The 25,305-nt window shown below is 34.6% G+C and overlaps 5 protein-coding genes across 9 annotated transcripts; 4 read left to right on the top strand and 1 right to left on the bottom strand.

The window, feature by feature from the left end:
• Nucleotides 1–794: 794 nt before the first annotated feature.
• LOC103860892 ((S)-ureidoglycine aminohydrolase) lies at nt 795–3,565 on the bottom strand. 4 transcript variants are annotated; one of them, XM_009138572.3, is made up of 13 exons: nt 3,371–3,565; nt 3,152–3,283; nt 2,754–2,841; nt 2,601–2,677; nt 2,328–2,367; nt 2,154–2,220; nt 1,992–2,077; nt 1,815–1,896; nt 1,658–1,714; nt 1,532–1,570; nt 1,338–1,408; nt 1,206–1,259; nt 795–1,066 (listed from the first exon to the last, which is right to left on the bottom strand). In XM_009138572.3, exons 1-13 carry the CDS (start codon nt 3,414–3,416, stop codon nt 997–999), a joined length of 909 nt encoding a protein of 302 aa, XP_009136820.1. In that variant the 5' UTR covers nt 3,417–3,565; the 3' UTR covers nt 795–996. The 4 variants fall into 4 exon arrangements, with proteins under 4 accessions (XP_009136820.1, XP_018513447.1, XP_009136821.1 ...); XM_018657931.2 differs by having other exon boundaries at nt 3,380–3,522; XM_009138573.3 differs by having other exon boundaries at nt 804–1,066; nt 3,079–3,283; nt 3,371–3,554.
• A 173-nt stretch (nt 3,566–3,738) lies between these two features.
• On the top strand, nt 3,739–7,020 carry LOC103860891 (ATP-dependent Clp protease proteolytic subunit-related protein 4, chloroplastic). 2 transcript variants are annotated; one of them, XM_018657925.2, is made up of 8 exons: nt 3,739–4,050; nt 4,472–4,675; nt 4,807–4,862; nt 5,086–5,212; nt 5,346–5,423; nt 5,712–5,825; nt 5,924–6,031; nt 6,770–7,020. In XM_018657925.2, exons 1-7 carry the CDS (start codon nt 3,778–3,780, stop codon nt 5,993–5,995), a joined length of 924 nt encoding a protein of 307 aa, XP_018513441.1. In that variant the 5' UTR covers nt 3,739–3,777; the 3' UTR covers nt 5,996–6,031; nt 6,770–7,020. The 2 variants fall into 2 exon arrangements, with proteins under 2 accessions (XP_018513441.1, XP_009136819.1); XM_009138571.3 differs by having other exon boundaries at nt 5,924–6,034; nt 6,772–6,995.
• Nucleotides 7,021–9,991: 2,971 nt separating this feature from the next.
• Nucleotides 9,992–13,536, top strand: LOC103860890 (expansin-like B1). The gene is made up of 4 exons (XM_009138570.2): nt 9,992–10,711; nt 11,399–11,508; nt 11,661–11,972; nt 13,111–13,536. The coding sequence occupies exons 1-4, from the start codon at nt 10,579–10,581 to the stop codon at nt 13,306–13,308; spliced, it is 753 nt and encodes a 250-aa protein (XP_009136818.1). The 5' UTR covers nt 9,992–10,578; the 3' UTR covers nt 13,309–13,536.
• A 4,916-nt stretch (nt 13,537–18,452) lies between these two features.
• On the top strand, nt 18,453–24,676 carry LOC103860887 (expansin-like B1). Its single transcript, XM_009138566.3, has 4 exons — nt 18,453–21,830; nt 22,171–22,280; nt 22,390–22,701; nt 23,098–24,676. The coding sequence occupies exons 1-4, from the start codon at nt 21,698–21,700 to the stop codon at nt 23,293–23,295; spliced, it is 753 nt and encodes a 250-aa protein (XP_009136814.1). The 5' UTR covers nt 18,453–21,697; the 3' UTR covers nt 23,296–24,676.
• LOC103861149 (shematrin-like protein 2) lies at nt 24,448–25,258 on the top strand. Its single transcript, XM_009138854.3, has one exon. It carries the CDS (start codon nt 24,739–24,741, stop codon nt 25,102–25,104), a length of 366 nt encoding a protein of 121 aa, XP_009137102.2. The 5' UTR covers nt 24,448–24,738; the 3' UTR covers nt 25,105–25,258.
• Nucleotides 25,259–25,305: the final 47 nt, after the last annotated feature.

The following is a 25,305-nucleotide window of genomic DNA, read 5'->3' as shown; positions in this document are numbered from 1 at the left end:
TGTAGGTCGAAGAGGAAAAATCAGAAGTTATAGAGCTTGGCTGGTAATAAAAGTCATTGCTATCATATTATAGAAATGGTATTTATTTGATGTGTAATACTATTAAATGTATATGATCGGTTTTATTTGATGTGATATCTATACTATTAAATGTATATGAATTTCATAGAAACATAAGTGATCGCTACGATCATCAATATACTCAGAAAATGTAATTATTTAATGTGTTATACTATTAAATGCATATGAATGGATAATAGCTTTAATACTACCATATAGTTAGAGCTTTAATACTACAGTATTGTTAGAGATAATTAGGGAAATATTATGTTAGACCAAAAATATTGTTAGTTAATGAAAAGGTGCAGTAATATTTTATAGGTAGATTTTTAAGGACTCCTTCCCTTTTAATAGTATAGATTTAAGATTTATTCATAAATAACACACTGAGAGGCTAAGAGCCTATCTAGACTCTGCTACTGAGCTAGACTAACGTTCTAAAAGGCCAAACAAAAGAAACAAATAATACAACTTACATGAAAATGTAGCCATTTGGAAATTAGAGGCCTTTAGGGCCAGAAATGGAAGGTGGTTTTATAGCTTTAGACATCTCGAGATTTTGGTGATAAGGCCTGCCTTCTATAAGCTTTCTTTGAATTAAGCGTCTAATGAATATGCTCGTTTGTGTATTAATGAGCCATAATGCATCTGAATAAGATATGGTTTTCGGCTTGATCTTTGTATTCTTTGCCTCTCCGGGTTTAGGTTATGCATGTCAAAGAAAACAAGAAATATAAAAAAACTATGGCGAAAGCAGCAGAGGCAACTGACATTTTCAAATTAGTTTTCTTCATACAAAACAAAAGTAGCTGATGCTTGGAAATTGGAATAATGAACATGAGAAGCTTTTAAGACTGAAAGCTAAAGAACAAGATTCTGGCTTCTAGTCCAAAGAACTCTTCTCCATACTTCACATCAAGTCATTTGGATCTTTGATTACAACGGATTACGATTCACATCTTTGTACAACAAATAGCGAGACCTATTCTTTCCAAGTGCAGCATACCTGAAACAACAAACAACTAGCTAAGAATGTGTGTGGTCGAGTGATCTTTCAGGTTGTCAGGAAACAGTTCCAAGAGAATTTGGTTCTTCCAAAGGTTTAAGACATAAGTAGAAATTAAAACCATGGGGCAGTATCTTACCACTGAGGAACAAAAGGAGCCATCCATATGACATCACCAGCCTGAACTGGATACCTATTTAGAGAAAAGATCACATTGAGTAATCTAATTATATATCACACTTGCAATTTATTAGTACAGTGTGGCGCATACCAGTTATCTCCCAAGCGATAAATGCCTTGGCCTTCCAGAAGCAACAAACCATGTTGGTTATAATGAACCTCCTGTTAACATTCCAAAATCATTTGAGAAGAATGAATCTAAACTGAATAAGAACAGTTGGAAAGAAAGTAAATTACAAGTGGGTATTAAGATCCCTATGGTATTGAATCTAAACAGTTATGTACCTTAACATTGAGAAACTCTCCAGGCTGAAAGTCCATAATCTGCATATGACAGAAACAATACTAATTAAGCTTAAGAGGTCTGAAGAAGCGAAAGGATTTCATTAGATGCTCATACGAAGTGCTTACATGGATGTTGAAGTCATAAGCAAGGGAGACCGGAAGAAGTTTCCGCAGCTCAAAAACCTGTAAACGATAACAAAATGGCGTTTTCAGAGCTGACTTAATTTAGAATCTACAGCTTGAATGCATTATGAGAAAGTGGTTTAGTTTTCTACACACTTACCTCACCGGGAGTCTCAAGTAGTGGTTTCTTGTCAGTGGAGCCAACGATAAGCTCTGTTGTGTGACTCCCTAGACGTTCATACCTATAGATATAGCAGTACCAGAGGAGTTTTTAAAGTTATAAAACCGTAGAGAGATCTGAAAATTTCTTGTTAAATCAAGGGCGAAGGAGAAGAACCTCCGCTCAAAGACAACAAGTGTTGCAGACTCGACACAGTCCAAGGAATGATGAAAGTTTGGAGGTAGGTATGCATATGAGTCAACCTACAAGAAAAAGTTGGATTACCATCAGAAAATGAATTAAACTAACGGAAATATCTTGCAACCATTAGATCCATACCGTCAATTTTGTAGAGGAACTGGATGTGTTAGTCAGTGTCACAGCACCATCGACCACGAATACAAGACTTGAAGAAGAAGATTCAAGACATTGAAAGGAAATAATCAGCAGAATGTTGATGCTAAGTACAAGTTTACGTTAAAGAAAGGGAGAGCTTATATTAAATAACATTACCGCTCTATGTCTTTTGGAGGTAAACCTGAACTTGACATTTCTGCAAGAGATAGTAAACTCAGCTAGACGACACAAAAATTCTACAAGTGGATCATATAACGCCTTAAATTTCTAAGCCTTAAATCACTAAATGTTTTAATTTAACAAGGAGATTGGTCAAGTAGCTCACTCATGTGCACAAAAGCTAAGTTCATAGTCATAGACAGTTATATCATCCAAATGAAGAATATAAAGAAGGATAATCTCAAGAACTTGATATTATTGATAACAGACCTTTCATTTTGGCAAAGTACATGACGAAATGGGAACCCATTGCAGGTGTGATCAAATATGCCCCTAATGTATTTGTCCTGTCAATTTAAGAAACAAGTAAGCTCAAGAGCTTGCATACTTCTGAAGCTAGCAAAAGTAAGAAAAGAGATGTACCAGTCAGGTAAAGGGCTGAACACATGACTTTCCGGTGTTATCAACGCGTGATCTCGTTTGTATACACTTCTTGTATAACCCGGCAAGTCTACAAAATCAGAAACTTACTGCTTAAAACACTTTTACAAAGGTCCAAATTTAATCAGAAAACTAATCTAAATCTACAAAAGGAACAACTTTTCAGAATGAGACGAATCAGTATCCATAGAACTGAACTATAGAATCATTTACTATGCCAAGCCCCTAAATGATCAGACATGAGCTAAAGATTAAGCACTAAGTCCAAGTAAACTCGACCTAGAACATAAAAAAACTCGAACTTGACCAACAAAAGTATCAAACTTTCGATGACAAGAAGCTAGAAAGTGAGGATCTTTGTAAAGAAAACACATCCGAACCTTGGAGGTGAGAAGGAGAGAGTGTTGGATTCGTGACTTTCCAGTAAATGGGTTTCGTCTTCTCGTCTGACTCAGTGATCGACGGCGCTGAACAAAACCCATCGTCGCTTTTCGAAGCTTTAACAAAAAGACCTTCGCCAAGGTAATTGATAACAAATGAGAACCTTGTCAGTCAGTTATGAACCAAAGCTTGTGAAGAATCTAAAGAGTCCTACTTACTGATGATGATGATGATGAAGAAGGAGATTAGGTGAAGTGAACGCATCTTCGGTGAGGATTTAGTGGAATAATTCAGGTTTCAGTGCTTCACTTTCACTCATTTGGTTTGTTTTTTATAAAAGAAAGAACACAAAATTCAGAATACGACACTAAAGATTCTCTGTGGTGGATGTTTTTGTTTTCTAGTAGTCTCTCGTGAATGGTTCCTTTTTAAAACCGGTTTAATTCGGTTCCGATTGGATTTTTTAAACCGGTATAAATTCCCGGTCCATATAGAAACTTAAAGGGCCTATTATTTTAATTTTTATAGCCCATAGGCGGCCCAATTTGATAAGGATCGTTCGTTATCGTTTCGGTTCCATGTCTCGGCGACTCTCTCTCTCTCTCTCTGCAACAAAGGGAAAAAAATGGAGGTAGCAGCAGCGACTGCGACGAGCTTCACAACTTTCCGAGGTCGTACGTCAGCGATAATCCCGTCTTCAACACGCAACCTGAGATCTAAAGTGAGATGCTCGTCTTCTTCTTCTTCTTCGCTCAGAGCTTCTCTCTCGAATGGCTTACTCTCCCCGTACACCGGAGGAAGCATCTCTAGCGACTTCTGCGGCGCTAAGATTCGTTCGAAATCGCTTAATCCGTTAAATCTCTCAAGCTCTAATCCTAAGCGCGGAGTTGTCACTATGGTACTTGAATTATACATTTCACATTGTTTATCTCGATTAACAAAGATATATATACTGTTACGATTTCGAAATCGAGGTGTGCGTGCCTGTAGATTAGTGATTTTGAGCTGGCGAACCGATAGATTAGAGTGACTAGACATAGGCAAACTAGCTCACAACGGGGAGAATGTTCAGGGCTTGCAGTTGTTTGATTGATCGGTGATGCTACTACATGTTTATACAGAGGGTTGAGTATGATTCTTGAACCTATGTGCACTATTAGAAGAATCTATGTGCTATGTGATTGCCTTTATGAGAAGCAAGTTGAGAATGTGACAGAGGTTTCACTCAATTGTGTGTGCCATTTGCATATTCATTGTGTGGTGAGTCTTTATTTATTTGTTCCCATGGTTTGTCTGAGTGTGTTTCCTTTCATCAACAGGTTATACCTTTTTCAAAAGGGAGTGCACACGAACAACCTCCTCCTGATTTGGCATCGTATTTGTTCAAAAACCGGATTGTATATTTGGGAATGTCTCTTGTACCTTCAGTCACTGAGTTGATACTCGCCGAGTTTCTTTACCTTCAGTATGAAGACGAGGAAAAGCCTATTTACCTCTACATTAACTCCACTGGGACGACCAAGGTAAGCTTCCATTAGAAAGTCTTCCATCTTTGAGAACGCATCCTTTAATAGTGACCTTGAAATTGTGGTCTATAATTCATTACCTAATCTTTGTAATGTTTTAAGAGAATTCAATTTTTTTTACATTTCAGAATGGTGAGAAGTTGGGCTATGATACCGAGGCTTTTGCAATTTATGATGTCATGGGGTTAGTATTCTTTATCCCTCTTCTTTAATTTACTTCATTTTCGTATCTCTTTCTAAACAAGAATCTATGGCTAGACTCTAATCCTGGAGCTGGTTTCCCGAGTATTCTAAACCGCAAAATTGAAGAAATTGTTTTATGTTATGCTTTTTTTGACTTGTTGTTTTTCGGAGACTGAGCATATATCCATGCAAGAATCATCTCTTATATTATCTTTTGACTTCAGGTATGTCAAACCACCAATCTTTACTCTTTGCGTTGGGAATGCTTGGGGTGAAGCTGCTTTGCTTCTGACTGCTGGTGCAAAAGGAAATCGTTCTGCATTGCCCTCATCCACTATAATGATAAAACAGGTTCTTCATGATCTTTATTTTAGATTGTAAGTGGCGTCTGTTTCCCACCTAATTGGGAGAAAGGCTTATATGATTCTTAGTTTTTGTGAATATCTGTTATCCATATATTTTCTTTTATTTGACATCTTTGTAGCCCATTGCTCGATTTCAAGGCCAAGCAACCGATGTTGAAATCGCAAGGAAAGAAATCAATCACATAAAGACAGAAATGGTGAGAAAACTCAACTTTAAATGAACTCACATAGTTAAAAAGCAGTTGTGATATACTTAGAATAGCATAGTTTAATTTACAACAGTATACAGTTGTTTACGTGATATGTTCTATGACTATTTGCTTACGGACATCTTAAATGCACCTAATTAGCCATCATGAGTATGTACTTGCTAGCAAAATTGAAATCATGTGCGCATTCTCTTTCCTGTACTCTTCATTTTTATCTTCAAACTTATCTGATTAGATTACACGTGTGTCTCTGTTCTGTGTAATGTCAAACTCAAGGTCAAGCTGTATTCAAAGCATATTGGTAAATCCCCGGAGCAGATTGAAGCTGACATGAAACGCCCAAAATATTTTAGTCCCAGTGAGGCTGTTGAATACGGGATCATTGATAAGGTACGATAAATGACACATGAATGATTTTGTTTTCCATCAACATAGACTGGTTATCTGCTGCAGAGTTGAATTATTCTCTTCCTGTGATCTGTTCACAGGTTGTTTACAACGAAAGGGGCAGCCAGGACAGAGGAGTTGTGTCCGACCTTAAAAAGGCACAACTCATCTAAACGTCAGAAGTATCTTCCAAAATCCCTCATGATTAACAGGTAAATGCTGAAACTTTCTCGCTTTTCGTTCTTCATATTGATGATAATGATCATGAAAGTGCCTGCTGGACTTTAATAGTTTTTAATCACACAAATCATAAAACTACACATGTGCAAGTATACTTTCGTTCTGTCAGTTTTGGACCCAATTATACAAGAGTTAGGAGCGTTTACTGATAAAAGAGGAACACCTGTAAAAGCTCAAACACTTTTTACACCCCACTAATGGTTCACGATGATTACTTTACCATTCAAGCAATAGCCTTGTAGAAACCTAACGAATACACAGGGACATATAGTTTCTAATGTAAGTGCTTATAGTGGCCTCCCTCTAGTTTTCTAGTTCTGCATCCCCTTTAGTTGCAATAGTTACTTCCCATTTTCTTTTAGTGATATCATTTTCATTGCCCATTATAACAAACTTCACCACAGAAGGCCGACACGTCCCCTAAGGATTGTGCTCCTTCAGACACTAAAACTCATATCATTGGCTGTGCAAAGTTTTTTTAATAATCTCAAACCACTGTGCCTTCTTTAATCATTTGCAATGCATATTAACACCTAGCCTTGATTGGTCCCGGGGGACTAAAAGTAATGTTATTCTGCTTGTAAATCTATTTGGCAATGGAATGACTTTTTACGACATTATCATTTTGTTATGACTTCTAATTCTATTGGCTTATCCTTTATCAAAGTTTAATTTACTCTGACATTATCGTTTTTGCTGTGATTTATAGGTTGTTGGTTTGAGCGCAGATCAAAGGGGTAATCGTTGAACCGTTGATCGGCACAAAACCGAGTTAAAGTCTTGAAAAATGTGAAAAATGTTATGTGTAGAATTTTTAGGGTTATCAAACATAGACAAACCTATTATGTGCAGGCTTGTGAATGCCTAGAAACAGAATTGGTGTAATTTTCAATGTTTTGAACTTTTTAAATTAATCAACTTCGTCTGCTCACTCTCGTAATGCATATTTTCATTTGTATGTTCGAGTTTTACCATTTCTCGAACTGGATAGAGAAATTATTGAGAGATGACATAACAGTTGAACTCACCAACCCCATTATGTGTAAATCCTTCTTACCTATGAAAAAGCCTACACTTGTCACAAACACGCAATGGTTTTTTTAATTATTGGACTTGACATGTATACTGTTCTAGTGACGTCATGGGCTCCTTACGTGCCGGCGAATCTGGATTCTTGTGGCGTAAGAATTCACCACACGAAGTTATTGCAGCTTAGTATGAACATATTATTGCGCTGCTAAGCATGATTAACTAGAAGATGTTTTCAATCTTGAAAAATCTTCCTAAACTAGTAAGTCCATTAACATGAGACGGCCATTGTCCAAACAACCATAATTAGCGTCAGTAGATTTAATATAACCAACCAAGAAACTAACCAAAACATGAAATACCTATTATCTCAAAAAGCTATTTGTGTCAAGCGATAATGATTTTAAATAAACATTCCTGTGGATTGAATCTCTGGGCGGAACTCTGACTGCACCTCATTAAATATCATTCCAAAAGGCTACAAAGAGAATATTTCTAGGAAGGTAGGGGACTAGAAAAATTTGAGTGGACTACAACCAGACCAACAGCAAAAAGGGTTTAATATGTAGTTTTATATAAAGACATAGCATCCTAATCTTATTTACATTATAATAACGATCGTTTTCAAATAAAAATCATGGCTGCTACCCAATGTGTTATCTTATTGACATCTCACACTACTAAATTATTTTAATTAAGAGAAAGTGTTACTTGCGGGGTGTGTTTATCTTAATTTGAATATCAAACATAGAAATATTTCATGAAATATCTTGTTCGATGTATGAATTAATTCACATAAATGATATTATAATGTTTGCCATATATTTGGCATGGAACATCAAACATATAAACTTTGCCATGTATTGGATAACTATTTTTCTTTTTTTAGAGGGGGTTTTAGCGTCCAAAATATCATGTGGCATGGAAGAAAAATTCATTTGTAACACAACCAGCTGATCAAACTCAAACATTCTTCAAATGTTAATTATGTTTACTTGATCCAAATTAATTCGAATAACATGCAATATAAATTTTTTAGCAATAATTATCAAAACCGGTTTATGTTTATCAGCTGAAAAAACAATAGTTATCCAATACATATCCCTTATATATTAATTGAAAAACATTACAACATTGTTTTGTTGCCACATGTCATCAATACAATGATTTTTAGAATCTATAGAGAAATAAGTTGGTCCATCTAAATATATAATAAGCTTAACCATAAATTTATTAGTAACGTTCTTTATATTCTTTAAATAAAAATTACAGAATTGTCTAATGTGGCTAAAATATATATGACAATTAATGATTTTGAATAATTAAGATTTGATAAAAATTAGTGTACCATCTATCATATTTATTTAATTTTAAACTATTAAAATAAATTAAACATCCACATTAACCATATAATAAAATTATATTTTTCTGTATATGTTTTATTTTAAAAAAATTTAAAACGACTATATATTACTAAAAAGGTTAAAAGTCTCAAATTCAAATTTTGTTTATTGATTTAAAAATTTTATTATGACAAGATATTAATGATTACAAAATCATGTAAGTAGAAAGTCTCATTTAATAATTATTAAGATTAAAAGATATCTATATCATTTTAAATTAAACTATATCCCATATAAAATACATAAACTTTAATTTCAAAATTTAGTTTGAACATTTTTTTCTGATAAAAGCTTTAAACAAACATTGACAACTTAATTTTTTTTAAAAAATTATAAAATATTAAATACTAAAACTATTAATCCCACAATAAAATTTTTGTTATCAGTAATTTATTTTTTTTTGCTATAAAAGATAGAATTGATTAAAAAAACCATACAAATAGAAAACATCATTTAATAGACACTAATATTAAAATATATTATATGTTAATATCATTTAAATTTAATTATATATCCTATCAAATAGAAACAATATTGTTTGGATTAATAAAATTTATTTATATGTTCACATCAATTTAATTATATATGTAATGTTAATTATTTTTGAATTATTCAGTATATATTTATTATTTCATCATATGTTAAAAAACATATAATACGTAAAATAATTTTTAAATACAATATTCATCTCGCACAAGGCATAGATCTTAACCTAACCTATTATTAATACTAAATAGCTAGTAGTGAAAGAAAACCAATGAAACCTTTGTGATTCCAGAAAAACAGCACGCTCATCATATTCTATAGAATTCTTTCATTCACTGCACCAAACAACTAATCAAAACTCAATCTATTAAAGACTAGGTGTAATGAACTTCGTTTTGCAGGCAATAGTTGCTAGACCCAAAAGCTATGGTACCCCACCATTTTATATTGGCACTATTTTTTTTTGATATTACTCACTCAGTTTTTCTTCTTCTTATGATTAGATTATTTCATACATAATTTTCTACACTGAATTCAAAATCTAGAATATGGCACACACGGTATTTAGTTATGTACAGTGGTTAAAGGCGAGAATGCATTAACCAAATAATAGCAGCATACGTGTTATCCTACTGGTCTGGTTGAGGCCATGAATAATTTTTCAACATATGCATATCTTTTTCTCTTTTCATTGCAAAAACAGTTTCAAAGTCCATTGTCTTTGATCTAAGTTTGTGAATGCCGCTACAGAAAACATATGTGAAACAAGTGTTTAGGCAACCACATAATTACTTGAATCGTGGCTTGTGTCCATTTAGCCAATCATATCTGCATTGAGCGAAAAATATCTTTGATGAGATCAACATGACCATAAGTAAAGCGAGACCGAACATGTCAGTCCAATGGTAATTCCTATCAGTAATGAGGTAATTTGGTTTCTTTAAAATCAACCAATATAGTTTGCTTTCGAATTTTCTTGTTTACTAATCATGATCAGAAAATTGTATAATCAATATATGTAACTTAACTTTTCAATATATTTATCTTTACTCCTTTCACCGCAAAACTTATACGATAGGTAAATTTCTCAAAAGTGAAGTGTGAATTTCGATATGTGATTCCCCAGCTATAAGAAAATAATGATAATGACATTGAAACTAGGTTCAGGTCACGACCAACCTCTTAAATCCCAAATTTCTTACTTTTGAAACTAGGTTCAGGTCACGACCAACCTCTTAAATCCCAAATTTCTTACTTTTGAAACTAGGTTCAGGTCACGACCAACCTCTTAAATCCCAAATTTCTTACTTTTGAAACTAGGTTCAGGTCACGACCAACCTCTTACCTCCCCAATTTCTTACTTGGGTGGTGCAAGTACGCGTTTTTAGCGAAAATATAAATTTGAGATATTGGAAAGAAAAGAAATATTAACGATGCTTGAGCAAATGCTTATAATATTATAATAAGCACTCTACCTTCAACTATAAATACCATATTAGACTTCTCCTCTACCATCACATATCTTTTGTAACACTAATCTATTTCCCAAACCACTTTTAAAATAGTCTGGCAAAGTGGCAATAGTTACATATAACCATATGAAGAAGTCTCACGTTTTGCTTCTTCTGCTTGTTCAAGTCATTGTCCTCTTGCCTCTTCTTTGTTTATCTGATGACTTTGTTAGCTCTAGAGCTACTTATTATGGCAGCCCCGATTGCAAAGGAAATTCCCGTACGTATTTGAATTATTTTCTTATGTATATATATTTGAGTAAATTGATTATTTTATTTTTATAATATTATGAAGCATGATTGGAAAAGCTACATTAACAGAAACAACTCAAATAGTCAATATCATTATCAAGCTTAATAATTATTATTTCTTCTGTAACATCTACCAAGTTTATCCAAACTCTTAATATATACTATTTTTTTTAAAGCCTAAAATATTAACTTAAATGCTTTTTTTCATATTAGATGTCTCTTAAATGAAGGTTTAACCGGCTTTTGTTTTGGACCGGATCTGTATATGGTTTATAGGAAAATAATTTTATTAAAGATCTGATTGGTGACCATTCAAGAAATAAGAGAAACAAATAGAAAAATAATGTACGGGAATAAAATATCAGGATGGAAAATGAACGGTCGTTGTTCTTTCTAAAATTTAACAAGGAATAATTTTGTTCTTTAATTCTCTACGGAAAAAAAGAATGAAAGAAAATTATTATTCCTTGTGAATGGTAATTATTTTTAGAAACATTAGGGAATGCATTATCCTCGTCGTTCATTGGTCACCATTCATACCCAGTCTGTGTGTCTTTGGGTCGAGTATGACATTACGTTTAATATATAGTTTTTTCAAAACAATCTGCTGATAAAAAAATAAATATTTACTGATGAGAATATGAATATTATTTAGGAGGAGCATGTGGGTATGGAGAATTTGGAAGAGATATCAATGATGGTGAAGTAAGTGGTGTTTCATCTCGACTATGGAAAAATGGAGCTGGCTGTGGTGCTTGTTACCAGGTTTTTATATTTTATCTAATCTAATATTTCATCAACAACAGTATAGCAATATCTAACCTAATATTTCATCACAACGGTATGCTATAGCTATATACATGTAATTAGACTATCATTACTAAACTAATATCATTAATTATTAATTATTAAAAAAGGTGAGATGCAAAATACCTCCACACTGCAATGAGGAAGGAGTATACGTAGTGGCTACGGACTATGGAGAAGGAGATGGTACGGACTTCATCTTTAGCCCTAAGGCGTACGGACGTATGGCTCGGCCCGGCACAGAGTTTCAGCTCTACTCTTTTGGTGTGGTTGACGTTGAGTACCAGAGGGTCCCTTGCCGGTACGGAGGGTACAATCTGGTGTATAAGATCCATGAGAAAAGCTATAATCCTCATTATCTTGCCGTCCTTATCTTGTACGTTGGTGGTGTCAACGACATCCTCGCCGTTGAATTCTGGCAGGTAATCGATCACTTTTAACATACTATCTAGTTTTTGAGGATGTTTAGCGCTAGTTTCAACACTTATTGAACTTTAACACAATGTATTCCGCAGACGCTCATCGTTAATACATGACCGGTCCTAAAATATTGAGAAGCATAGACAATTTAGTAAAAGTTTTAATAATTCTTCAAAAAAAATTTAGGAATCTATATTAATATCTATGAAATGATTTTTTAGCATTTGAGCTCTCCCGTTGACAGTTAAAGTAATTAATGTCAATGATACCATTAATGAATTTTTAATATATTTTTATATAATTAAAAAAATTATATTAATAATATTAAATTTATATGTTATATTATACAATTGATTATAAATTAATATAATATAATGTCAAATAAAAACATATTTTAAGAAATAAGATAATTTTTATTTATATTGTGTTGTTACTTGGAAATAATGTTTTTGGTTGTAAAAATTCAAAACTTAAGATATGAAAATTTATAGTTAAATATTAATCAAGTAAAAATTTTGTATAAAAATATTTTATAAAATATTTCTAATATGTGAGTATTTTTAAAGTTTCAACACAAAATTAAGCATATACATTTTGATGAAAATTGTCAAATATAAATTTTTGATGTTTGATTTGAAGTTTTTTTTTTTTTGATAAACCCTATCGGCTGATCCGGTCGGCTTCGGGAGGAGCGCACTTAGTGCTACAGAGTGGACTGGCTACCACACTGCTTAATCCGAGTTTGGAATACCTTCCGATTAATGTCAAGGGATGAACCGATCATCTGTTACGATCCACCATGTAAACCACTTGGGCCGAAACCCAAGTCTAGACTAGCCAAATGATGATAGTTTAGTTTTCAGAGGGAATCGAACACATGACTGATGTGGGTACATATTAAGCCCCAAGAGATTCAACTAGGCTACCATCACTTGGTTGATTTAAAGTTTTTGAAAAAATAAAATGTATATTAAATTATAATAAGACATAACTAATAAGTATATTATGTCATGTGCGAACAAAATACCTGGTTTATAAATATATATTAACTCTTAACAATTTGGAGGTTCAAAAGTATAGTTGTATGCAAAAGAGTTTTGACGTTTTGTGAGTAGATTTGAACATGACTATATGATTCAGGAGGATTGCAAAGAGTGGAAACGCATGAGGAGAGTGTTTGGAGCGGTTCATGATTATCAGAATCCACCAAGAGGCACTCTCTCTTTGAGGTTTTTAGTCTATGGAAGCGCCGGTCTCAACTGGGTCGAATCCCAGAACGCTCTTCCAGCAGATTGGACCGCCGGAGCCACCTACAACTCCAACATTCTACTTACTTAACTCTCTCTCTCTCGATAGCCTGTTATATACGTATGGTTTTCTCTATGTAATGGCTACAACATATTTCAATAATGCCTGTAGAGCTAGTAAGGATAATCATCGTAGATTCATATAACAATGTACTGTGTCTAGTCAAGAAGATTGTAATGATTTGTAAGGATTTGGTTAGTGGAATAATCAAATAATGATAAAACTTAACAAAAAGTTTCATATGCTCTTTTTATCATACATCATGATCATGGTCAGTCATTAGTCAATCAAATACATCATGATCATGTTTTTCTCTGGGTTTCTTTTGACGAGCTTGAAATTTTCAGTGGAGTTTTGCCTAGGGAGCCTATTAACTCCAAAAATGAGCCAATTTTATATATACTGTATAGTCTTTCCAACATTACTCTTATTTAATAGTATTCATAATAATTACATAAAAACTGTTTTTCTTTAAACATATGAATATTAAATTTTTAATTAAAATTATTGATGCAGCCTAAAATCATGAAAAATCAACCAAATCAGCTAAATCATTTCTTAAATAATTAATAGTATAGATAGTAGTAATATTAGTAAATTTTTGTTCTATTTTTATAATTTTCCCTAATATAAATCATTGTTATAAATACATTACAGTCTATATCACTGGAATATTTAATTAGATTAGAAAATTATATCCTGAAAATAACAAACTCTTATAGATATTAATTTTCCAATATACTCGAGAAGAAAAAAAAATGGAAAACACGTATTTATGTAAAAAAACAGAAAAAAATCCTACAAATTTGTTGATTTCTTTTCTCAGTTTACTTATTTGTTTCCTCCTTTATAATAATTTGCTTTTTATTTCAGCAATTTTAAGATTAAGGGTATTATAGAAATTTAAGTTCGAAAGGCTATATATACAAAATGTTCACAAAACCTAAATTAGATTTGATCTTCGACTACCTAATAGTTTTCCAAATATTTCCATGGCTTCTTCAAAGTTGTCAAAGCGTTCATTGGTGCTACCTTTCGAGTTAGTAGAAGAGATACTTTACAGGATTCCACACGGATCTTTGGTACGATTTAAATCCATATGCAAACAATGGTATTCTCTTTTTAACGACAAGAGATTCATCTACAAACACTTGGATCTCTCCCGGGAACAATTCATACAACTGGCGCATCACAATGAATCAGTTAACCTCTTCAATCTTGAGACCCAAGCTCCCTCACGTTTTCAAGGTACACCTGAAATTAGTCGAATGATTCACTGCGACGGTTTATTGCTATGTCAATGTATTGAAGGAGATACTAGTAAGCTTGTAATTTGGAATCCGGTTTTGAGGAGATTCTATTGGATTGAACCCTCGAGACATTTCGAAAGGTATAGTATCGTCTATGGTTTTGGATACGACAATGTATCTCGTGAAAACTACAAGATCATGAGGTTTAATGTTATGAAAAATTCAGGTCTCGAGATATATGAGTGCAAGTCTAAACTCTGGAGAAGTGTTGATGCTTCTCTTGATTCGTGTGTAAAGCTTTGGTCTCCTCATTATCAATCTTTGTCGATGAATGGAAACATGTACTGGATTGCTCATAGGAAGAAGGGTAATTTGGAAACCGAAATCTTCGTCCAAAGTTTTGATTTCACTGCAGAGACATTCAAAGACATAGGCTGTGGTGTTCCCTTTGAAACTGAATGTACCTCTCTGTGTCGTGCTAGTACATTAGTCCTCTCAAGTTTTGGAGGAGATAGGCTTTCTTTACTACATCAGCATAAACGTGAGAACATTGAATTGTGGACTACAAACAAGGTGACTGATGAGGTTGTTTGTTGGAGTAAGTATTTAAACGTTACTGGCCCTGACCTCCCGATATTACATTATGCGCCATATTACAATTTCCCTACATACTTCATCGACCACAAGACCAGTACTATCATTGCATGGTGCGGGGAATTCAATGCCACGAAGAACTATATTGACGTCATCATTTACGAAATAAGTGATGGTGAGATTAAAAAACAAGTTGTGGAGGCAGCAGGACATGGGTTGGGTTATAGCTGTCACAACCTTTGCTATGTGTATGTTCCAAGTCTGGTTCGTCTTCCAGAATAATAAGAGTAGTTCATGATCCAGCGCACATTTATAGTTTTCAGGGCTTTTGTGTTTTCCTTTTTGTTTCCTGTGCTAAAATCCCATCTCCAACGATCAGATTTCAGCATCTATTTGGATTTTAGACAAAAGTATTTGTATAAATCTCGATGGAGCTGGTAACATTTTTAAAGATCTGGCTTACCTCTTTAGACTTCGAACGAAAACAATATGAAGCGGTGAGTGTTTTCGCTCGGCATCAAAATAGTGCCTTCTTGTTGTGTTGTGTGTTTATGTTTGGTACATGTATGATAGCGAAACAAATCAGACTTTATAACCACAAGGTTCCTAAGGAGCCTAAACTTGCAGGTTTTTGTGTCTTCAGTGTTTTATCTCTTCTCTATATCTTTCTGCCTTTCGATTATACTTGAAAATTTTGAAAGCTCATGTCATGTGACCCAGTCTCAAATTATCTAAAGTATATGTGTGACAAGAACTGTATTCTTAAAAATTATGCATAACGATATTAAATTAATATAAATCAAAACAGTTAATTAATTTGATAAAATTTAACATACTTATGTATTATCAACTGATTGAATAATATTTATATCACTATTGTTGATATAATTTATTTTACAGACACATATTTAATTTACGATGCACAACAATATATTATGCCTGTTATAAAGGGGGGCTTATTGAATTGATTTTTTTACTCCCTAAGACACATTTTGAGTTTGGCATTAGATGATAAGGCACATGTCGCATGAAGCAACCTTTCTTATGAGGTAAAGACATCGATACCCTCATAGTAAATGAAACCAAACCGATCTGAATATTCTCCTAAACCAAATCATACCAAGACCAACTTAAACAAAACCTAGCGATCTATCTCTCTCATTTCCCCTCTTTTTTCTCTCTTTCACTTTCTCCCAACGTTTGCGACGGAGATTAAAGACCCTAGCTTCAGGTTTGCGGCGGAGATTAAGAGCGCCGGCGTAGACATCTTCCAACATACGAAACCCTAGCGATCTATCTCCCTCATTTCCCCTCTTTTATCTCTCTTTCACTTTCTCTTAACGTTTGCGGCGGAGATTAAGAACCCTAGCTTCAGGTTTGCGGCAGATTAAGAACGCCGGCGTCCACATTTTCCAACATGCGAGGTTTACTCCGAGGTAAACACTTTCTGAATTTGATTTCTGAAACAAAATTCCAAGATTTGATTTTAAATTTTAAATCTTACCAAAAATTTGATTTTAAATTTTCGAGATTTCCCCCTTCTCTTTACATTTATCTACTGCTTTCTCCCTCTCAATTCATTTGTTTTGTTTGTGAGTTTATTCTCACGGTCATAATCTTTTTCTCATCTCGTTGTAGGAAACAACAAGCCGGACAAACGCCTCCCACCGAGGCTTTTCGCGCAATACCGGTTCCCTACCGGTCGGCTCAACATCTACTCCAAGCCAGACATTCTACCTTTCATACAACATGTCTTAAGGAACACGGAGGAGCTTCAGTACATCAAAAACTCTTGTTTCGGGAAGTTGTTTGAGTTCCCAGCACGTCAATGTCCTGTCTCGTGTAAACTAATTCACGCCTTTCTCACCAGACAACTACTTTGAACACATCTCCCGTCCACAGCTCCCCTGAACACACACCTCCCGTCCACAGCTCACCCGTCCACAACTCCCCTGAACACACATCCCCCGTCCACAACTCTCCCGTCCACAGCTCTCCACAACACACATGGTGGAGGCCAAAGTCTTGCATCTCGTCCACGACTTCCAGTGCCTCTCGAAGAGCGTAACTGAACAGATTGACTCACACAAGACTTGGCTACAGGAGCTTGAGGTTAAGATGATGTCTAAGCTCAATGAACACATGTCGAAGGTTGCCTAATCTATGGATGAAGAAACTTGACAGTTCAAAGAAGACATGGAGGCTACTCTCAGTTCAAACATGAACACAACACAGCTCAGCGACAATGGACCGGGCCACAACTTCGCAGCTGCTGTTGGCATTGTTATAGCTATCGCATGCTTTTATTGGAAGATCCTCTGAACATTAGAACTAAATTATCGATTCCTACTTCTAGTTTTAGTTCTTCGTAGCTACTAAGTTTTTATGTCAATCTATGAATCCTAGTTCAACCAACTATCTCATCATATAATCTAATATGATTTACAACTCTTTTACATTTATAATTACCACATGTGTTGTTTGTGGATGTTTGTGATGTAGGGGATTTACCTTGTGTTCGCCTTCTTTTAGGTTTGTTGTACATGTGTTCCTTGTACATGTCCACATCCACACATCTATTTAGTTGTGCGTATAACAACGCTTACCTGCACTACACACTTCTTAATCTGACGATCAAAAGTGATAACAAAAATCAACAACAACTCCACATCATTAATTTTTGGAAACACAATTATCCCTGAGTATTTAGCTTTTTTGGCCTTCATAATGCCTAAAGGAAACAAAAAAAATTTAACCTAGTTTGCTCCCTCTGGCGCAAACAAAGAAGATCCTGTCTGTTTCCTGTTCTTCAACGTCGAGAATCAATGTGCATTTATTTTCACACCCAACGCTCACACAACTTTTAAATCTCACCGTTTGATTTAAAATTAATTTTTCCAATCCAACGGTGTCAAACTAAAGTGTCACCATGTTGCTTTATTGTTTACGAACCGGCCAGACAGCTAGCAACCGGTTTCCTAAGCGGACAACATCTTCTCTATAGCAACTTTGAGGGCAGAAATGTCCAATTTTCTTCTTGATCCAAGATATTGTGCCTTGCAAGCACATTGTGTCTCTATATGTAAACAAAAGACATAATGTGTCCCATACGGTAATCAACTCTATTGAATTAGGGGTTTGAGAAGGTTTTCAAGATTTTAAGATTTAGAGGGTTTTGTTGAATTCTATGATTTTGATGGAGGGTTGTTGAATTCAAGAATTTTGATGGAGATTTAAAAGGAGATTTTAGTAGGATTTGGTAAGATATTTCTAAAATATTTTAATAATAGTTTCGGCCACAGCCTTCTATTTCTATTTGTGTCTAAGGTCTATGAATATAGGTTGGTAGAGGAAAAAATTATATTTAAGGTTGTTATATATTGCTCTGATTTTGTGGCTAAAGTATTGACATATATATAGGTTGCCGAATGAATAGATCTGTTAATATATTGCTAATCTATGTTTTCATATAACAGGACACAAATAAAGATGCAGATTTCAAGCTCAACTGGAAGCGAGTAGCTATCACAGGTATGTTTAGACTTGGTTTTGTCGGTAATGTTGGCCACTTCTGGTTTCTTTCCTGCTTCTTTCATAATCATTTAGCTATAAATCCCCATGTTTGCATCTCACCTAATCCAGCAAAACTGTTTCCATTGGAAGATAATTTTGGAGTAGGAATGATCAAAAAATAACGGCTGGATTTGATGTTGGAGCGGAGCACCTTTAATAGGAGATTGATTTTTACAGGGATTCTTTGAAGAAACCCCCTCCCTCGAAAGAAGAGAGACAAGAGTCGGTGCAACTTCGTCGGGTTGTGGAAGCCCAGTTACTGGCCCACTACTGCAGGCCATAAAATCAAATGACTTGTTGCGCTTGTCAAAATACGGAGTATGTCTCTATCTCTGCGGTTATTTCTGACTTTGATGTTTGTTTGTTTGTTTTTGAGTCGCTTTTAATGCGATGATAGACTCGATAGAATTCTAACTTTGGTATGCTCATTTTGTTAAAAAGTCTACACTCTGCTATCGAAATATGATGAGACCTGATGAGTTTGTCAGCAACTCCTACTTTTTTTTTTCTTTTGTTTTGCCGAGTGTACCCACAGAATTGAGTTAATAATGGCTAAGAACATGCCTGTAGCCATAAAGAGATAGTTCCGCTAGGATGTGATGATCACAAGTATTGTTCCAGGAGTTTTCTGTGTTGATGCTGATTTCAAGCTAGTTTCCTCCACGGTCATTTCTTCAGGAACGTCGTCGAACTATGAGTCTATTTGATGTTCACTATAAATTAATGCAAACATGGACGAAAGAAGGAAAACCCTTAACTAGTACACTTGTTTTGAACCAATCTAAAGCTTTCCAATTAGGTATTGTTTTAAAATGGATGGAGAGATTATTGAGGGATGACATAACATGTAAAACTCACCAACCCCACTAAGCCTTTTTCTATGAAAAGCCTACACTTGTCACAAACACTCAACGTTTGTATTATTGGACTTGATATGTCAACTGTTCAGTGACGTCATCGGTTATGTGTGTGTTCGTGACGAGTCCTTTAACATGAGAATTGTCCAAACAACCATAATTAGCGACTTAGCGTCAGTAGACTAGTATAACCAACCAAGAAACTAACCAAGACATGAAATACCGATTATCTCAAAAAGCTATTTGTGTCGAGCAGTAATGATTTTTATAAACTTTCCTGTGGATTGAATCCATGAGCGGAACTCGACTGCCCCTGATTAAATATCATTCCAAAAGGTTACAAAGAGAATATTTCTAGGAAGGTAGGGAACTAGAAATATCATTTAAGTGGACTACAACCAAACCAACAACAAAAAGGGTTTTAATATGAAGTACTTTTATATAAAGACATAGCATCCTTTTTGTCGTTATCTTCTCCTACATTATAATAACGATCGTTTTCAAATAAAATCATGGCTGCCACCCAATGTGTTATCTTATTGACACATCTCACATCCCTAAATTATTATATACACAATTAAGAGAAAGTGTTACGTTACGTGGTGTGTTTATCTTAATTTGAACATCAAAGATAGAAATATTTCATGAAATATTTTGTTCAATGTATGAATTAGAGCACGTAATGATATTATAAAGTTTGCCATATATTTCTATGTAATAGTAGATTAACAGAAACGTGTGTATCTAGAGGGGGTTTTACCGTTCAAAATACCATTTGTGCATGGAAGAAAAATTCATTGGTAATACAACCAGCTGATCAAACTCAAATATCCTTCAAATGTTAATTATGTTTACTTGATCCTAATTCGAATAGCATGAAATATAAACATTTTAGCAATAATTATCAAAACCGGTTTATGTTTATCAACTGAAAAAACATAGTTATCCTATACATATATTAATACTAAATAGCTAGTAGTGGAAGAAAACCAATGAAACCTTTGTGATTCCAAAAAACAGCACACTCATCATATTCTATAGAATTCTTTCATTCACTGCACCAAACAACTAATCAAAAATCAATCTATTAAAGATTAGGTGTAATGAACTTTCGTTTTGCAGGCACAACTTGTTAGACCCAAAAGCTATATACCCCCACCATTGTATATTGCACTATGTATTTTGGATATTTACTTACTCAGTTTTTTCTGATGATTAAATTATATATACATAATTTTCTACACTGATTTTCAAAATGTAGAATATGGTATACGTACACACGGTATTTAGTTATCTACAATGGTTAAAGGCGAGAATGCATCAACCACATAATAGTAGCATATGTGTTATTATCCTACTGGTCGAGGCCATGAATAATTTTTCAACATATCCATCTCTTTTTCTCTTCTCACTTCAAAAACAGTTTCAGGTCCATTGTCTTTGAATGTAAGTTTATGAAATGCCGCCACAAAAACATATGCGAAAACGTGTTTAGGCAAGCACATAATTACTAGAGTCGTGGCTTGTGTCCATGGAGCCATCATATCTGCATTGAGCGAAAAAATATCTTTGATGAGATCAGTATGACCATAACTCCATAAGTAAAACGAGAATGAAAATGTCAAGACAATGTAATTTCTATCAATAATGAGATAACTTGGTTTTTGAAAATAAACTAATATAGCTTACTTTTCTAATTTTCTTGTTTAGTAATCATGAGATCAGAAAATTGTATAATCAAATATATGTAACTTAACTTTTCATTATATGTATCTTTACTCATTTCACTGCAAAACTTATACGATAGGTAAATTTATACGATATGTGATTCCCCAATTATAAGAAAAATGATAGTGACATTGAAACTAGGTTCAGGTCACGACCAACCTCTTACCTCCCCAACTTCTTACTTGGGTAGTGCAAGTACGCGTTCTAGCTAAAATATAAATTTGAGATAGCTTTTTGCCAAGTGGAAAGAAAAGAATAGTAACGATGCTCGATCCAATGTTTATAATATTTTTATAACCACTCTACCTTCAACTATAAATACCATATTAGACTTCTCCTCTACCATCACTTTTGTAACACTAATCTATTTTCCCAAACCACTTTTAAAATAGTCTTGCAATAGTTACATATAACAATATGAAGAAGCCTCACGTTTTGCTTCTTCTGCTTGTTCAAGTCATTGTCCTTTTACCTCTTCTTTGTTTATCTGATGACTTTGTTAGCTCTAGAGCTACTTATTATGGCAGCCCCGATTGCAAAGGAAATCCTCGTACGTATTTGAATCATTTTCTTATATATATTTGATTATATTGATTATTTTATTTTTATAGTATTATGAAGCATGATTAGAAAAGCTAGATAGCCTACATTATAGGGAACAACTCAATAGTCAATGTCACTATTAAGGTTAACAAATTATTATTTGTATGTAACATCTACGTCTAAGTCTGTTTACCCGAACTTTTAATATATGTATATATGAAAATGATTCCATTAAGTCTATTCTTTGATTCGATCATTACATTATGATTAGTATTTAGACTTTTATACAATAATCCGTTGGTAAAAAAAATTGTTGATGAGAAAATGGATAATTACTTATTATTTAGGAGGAGCATGTGGGTATGGAGAACTTGGAAGAGATATCAATGATGGTGAAGTGAGTGGTGTTTCATCGCGACTATGGAAAAATGGAGCCGGCTGTGGTGCTTGTTACCAGGTTTACATATATTAATCTAATCTGATATTACATCAAAAACCTTATGCTATATACTGTGTCATTAGACTATCATTAATACACTAAATCATTAACTATTAATTATTAAAAGGTGAGATGCAAAATACCTCCACACTGCAATGAGGAAGGAGTATACGTAGTGGCTACGGACTACGGTGAAGGAGATGGTACGGACTTCATATTTAGCCCTAAGGCGTATGGACGTATGGCGCGACCCGGCACAGAGTTTCAGCTCTACTCTTTTGGTGTGGTTGACGTTGAATACCAAAGGGTCCCTTGCCGGTACGGAGGGTATAACCTGGTGTATAAGATCCATGAGAAAAGCTATAATCCTCATTATCTTGCTATCCTTATCTTGTACGTTGGTGGTGTCAACGACATCCTCGCCGTTGAAGTCTGGCAGGTAATTGATAACTTTTAACAAACATAATTTATAGTTTCTGAGGATGTTTAGCTATAGTCAACACCCTTTTGAACTTTACTTTAACACAATGTATTCTGCAAACGCTCGGTCCTGAAATTTTATGACCAAAGACTATTTAGTAAAAATTAACTTTGATATAATTTAAACAAAAAAATAAAAGAATATATATATATATATATATATATATATATATATATATATATATATATATATATATATATTAACTCTAAAAAAATTTGGGGTCAAAGACCAAGATCAATGTTTCAGTTCGCTATGTCCGGCTTTGTGTTAACAATATATTTCTCAAAAGTATAGTTGTAGGCAAAAGGGTTTTGACGTTTTGTGAATAGATTTGAACATGACTATATGATTCAGGAGGATTGCAAAGAGTGGAAACGCATGAGAAGAGTGTTTGGAGCGGTTCATGATTATCAGAATCCACCAAGAGGCACTCTCTCTTTGAGGTTTTTGGTCTATGGAAGCGCCGGTCTCAATTGGGTCGAATCGCAGAACCCTCTTCCAGCAGACTGGACAGCAGGAGCCACTTACAACTCCAACATTCTACTTACTTGATTCCCCTTTTCTCGTCTCTTTGTCGATAGTGTGTTTATATAAATATGTATGGTTTTCTCTATGTAATGGCTAGCTATATACATCATTAAATAATGCTCTCTAGACTAAGGATAATCATTGTAGATTCATATAACTATGTAATGTGTGTAGTCAAGAAGATTGTAAGGATTTGTAAGGTTTTGGTTGGTGGAAAATCAAATAATGATAAAACTTAATTAAAAATTTTATATGCTCATTTTAACATACATCACGATCATATTGGCCAGTCAATCAAGATAACTTCTATCATGGTCAGTCGATCAAATACATCATGATATCATGTTTTTCTCTAGGTTTCTTGATATGATTCTGATGCGCTAAGCTTGAATTTTTCGGTGGATTTTTGAGAGCCTATGAACTCCAACAATGCCATTAAGCTTTCAAGTATACACGAATTTGAAACCTATGCACTTCAGTCTTCAGCATTGGGAGGTGTTTAGTTTCTAATTACGTATTGATAATACTAGTAAGATGGAAGTAATGTGTAAATAAAATATCTTCCAGCGAGGCTAATACAATGGAAAATGGTAGGGGTGATTGAAAAAGACAGTCATGTGAGCGTCTCTTTCTTTTTAGCTGTCCTCTTGGGTCGGACTTATCCCTATTCCCTACAATTTTATCCGCTTCTCATTTTCATAATTCTTCCATTCTCAAATTCAACATAACATTTAAAAAATCATTTTTTTTTTCTTAAAAGTCAGATTACATTTATGGATTCATCTATACAAAAATAAAAAAATGTAATAGGAAATTCCAAGACCACAGCCTCTTGTTCCTTATAGATATGCGATGCTTACCAATGAAATACAGCTTGCAATTTTAGCATTTTCCTTGGTTCGTAACTATTATTTCTAGTAAGGAAAAGTAATATTCTTGTTAACATGTCTCAGTAACGTTTCTTATTTGTTAAAGTTAATTATCTCGAGTGTGTATACATACATACAGACAAACGTTTATCTCTTTTATCTATTTTCTTGTGATCATATACGTTGATATCATCGACTAACCACGAGATATATATTGATAATATTGTCTGTAGTCCTCGCGACAATATTTATGTCTGATGAGTTACGCTAAGAGCCCAAGATGTAAGAACCCAATGGTGTGTGGAAATTTGGATAGACCATATGAGTTAACATCACATACACCAACTAGAGTCAACGATAGATTGATAAAGCAAACAAATGTCTGAATCGTACATATCAAACACAAACTCAAATATTATAAAACGATGAAAACTAATGGCTCGAAAAATAGTGAAAGTAAATTACACGAAAACGATGGGGACCAGTTCAATAATAATCTCAAACAAGGAGCAAATGGGCTGCAACAAGGAAAGAAAGTGCTACGACGTCGATTCTTACATTGAAAGCTCCGGAATCCGGCGAGGACATAGCCGGTGGCATGGGTCCCGGTCCTGGAGAAGGAGAAGATTCCATTGCTGGCATCGGTGGCGAAGCCATATCGGGGACTGATGCTGGGCTAGGGCCTGGGCTCATAGGAGTAGTTGGTGGACTCATTGGGCTTGAAGATGGAGTCATTGGCATCATAGGCGGTGTAGCCATGGACATTGGTGGTGGAGCCATAGGCATAGGCGGTGGAGTCATTGGCATAGGTGGTGGAGCCATGGGCATAGGTGGTGGAGTCATGGGCATAGGTGGTGGAGTCATCATAGGCATAGGTGGTGGAGTCATCATAGGCATGGGAGAGCCGCCGCTAGGCATTGGTGGCATGGACATTGAGCCAGAAGGAGCCATCATGGGAGATTGAGCTAAAGAGAAGGGGATTAAAACCATAGTCAATGTGAGCAAAAGGAGAGCTTGTGAAGAAGCCATCATGGGATATTGAGCTAAAGAGAAAAGGGTTGTGTGTTGAATAGTGGTTTATGTAAAGTGATATATATAGAGAGAGAGAGATGTGAGAATTGTCAAAGAGTGAGCGAGAAAAGTAAAGGTTTCTTTGAGCTGCTGG

The sequence above is a fragment of the Brassica rapa genome, chromosome A03, assembly GCF_000309985.2.
Source record: "Brassica rapa cultivar Chiifu-401-42 chromosome A03, CAAS_Brap_v3.01, whole genome shotgun sequence".
Lineage (NCBI taxonomy): Eukaryota > Viridiplantae > Streptophyta > Magnoliopsida > Brassicales > Brassicaceae > Brassica > Brassica rapa.
The sequence above is the reverse complement of the archived record's forward strand: the minus strand, read 5'-3'. Positions and strand labels throughout refer to the sequence as shown.

Excerpts from the sequence above, each read along its gene's own strand:
- LOC103860892 (XM_009138572.3), bottom strand. The coding sequence starts at position 3,416 with ATGCGTTCACTTCACCTAATCTCCTTCTTCATCATCATCATCATCA. Across the intron at positions 2,842-3,151 it reads CTCTCCTTCTCACCTCCAAG|ACTTGCCGGGTTATACAAGA; the intron begins GTTCGGATGTGT and ends CTGATTTTGTAG. Across the intron at positions 2,221-2,327 it reads CCTCCAAAAGACATAGAGCG|TCTTGTATTCGTGGTCGATG; the intron begins GTAATGTTATTT and ends TTCTTCTTCAAG.
- LOC103860891 (XM_018657925.2), top strand. The coding sequence starts at position 3,778 with ATGGAGGTAGCAGCAGCGACTGCGACGAGCTTCACAACTTTCCGAGGT. Across the intron at positions 4,051-4,471 it reads AGCGCGGAGTTGTCACTATG|GTTATACCTTTTTCAAAAGG; the intron begins GTACTTGAATTA and ends TTTCATCAACAG. Across the intron at positions 4,676-4,806 it reads ACTCCACTGGGACGACCAAG|AATGGTGAGAAGTTGGGCTA; the intron begins GTAAGCTTCCAT and ends TTTACATTTCAG.
- LOC103860890 (XM_009138570.2), top strand. The coding sequence starts at position 10,579 with ATGAAGAAGTCTCACGTTTTGCTTCTTCTGCTTGTTCAAGTCATTGTC. Across the intron at positions 11,509-11,660 it reads GCTGTGGTGCTTGTTACCAG|GTGAGATGCAAAATACCTCC; the intron begins GTTTTTATATTT and ends TTATTAAAAAAG. Across the intron at positions 11,973-13,110 it reads TCGCCGTTGAATTCTGGCAG|GAGGATTGCAAAGAGTGGAA; the intron begins GTAATCGATCAC and ends TATATGATTCAG.
- LOC103860887 (XM_009138566.3), top strand. The coding sequence starts at position 21,698 with ATGAAGAAGCCTCACGTTTTGCTTCTTCTGCTTGTTCAAGTCATTGTC. Across the intron at positions 21,831-22,170 it reads CGATTGCAAAGGAAATCCTC|GAGGAGCATGTGGGTATGGA; the intron begins GTACGTATTTGA and ends CTTATTATTTAG. Across the intron at positions 22,702-23,097 it reads TCGCCGTTGAAGTCTGGCAG|GAGGATTGCAAAGAGTGGAA; the intron begins GTAATTGATAAC and ends TATATGATTCAG.
- LOC103861149 (XM_009138854.3), top strand. The coding sequence starts at position 24,739 with ATGGGTCCCGGTCCTGGAGAAGGAGAAGATTCCATTGCTGGCATCGGT.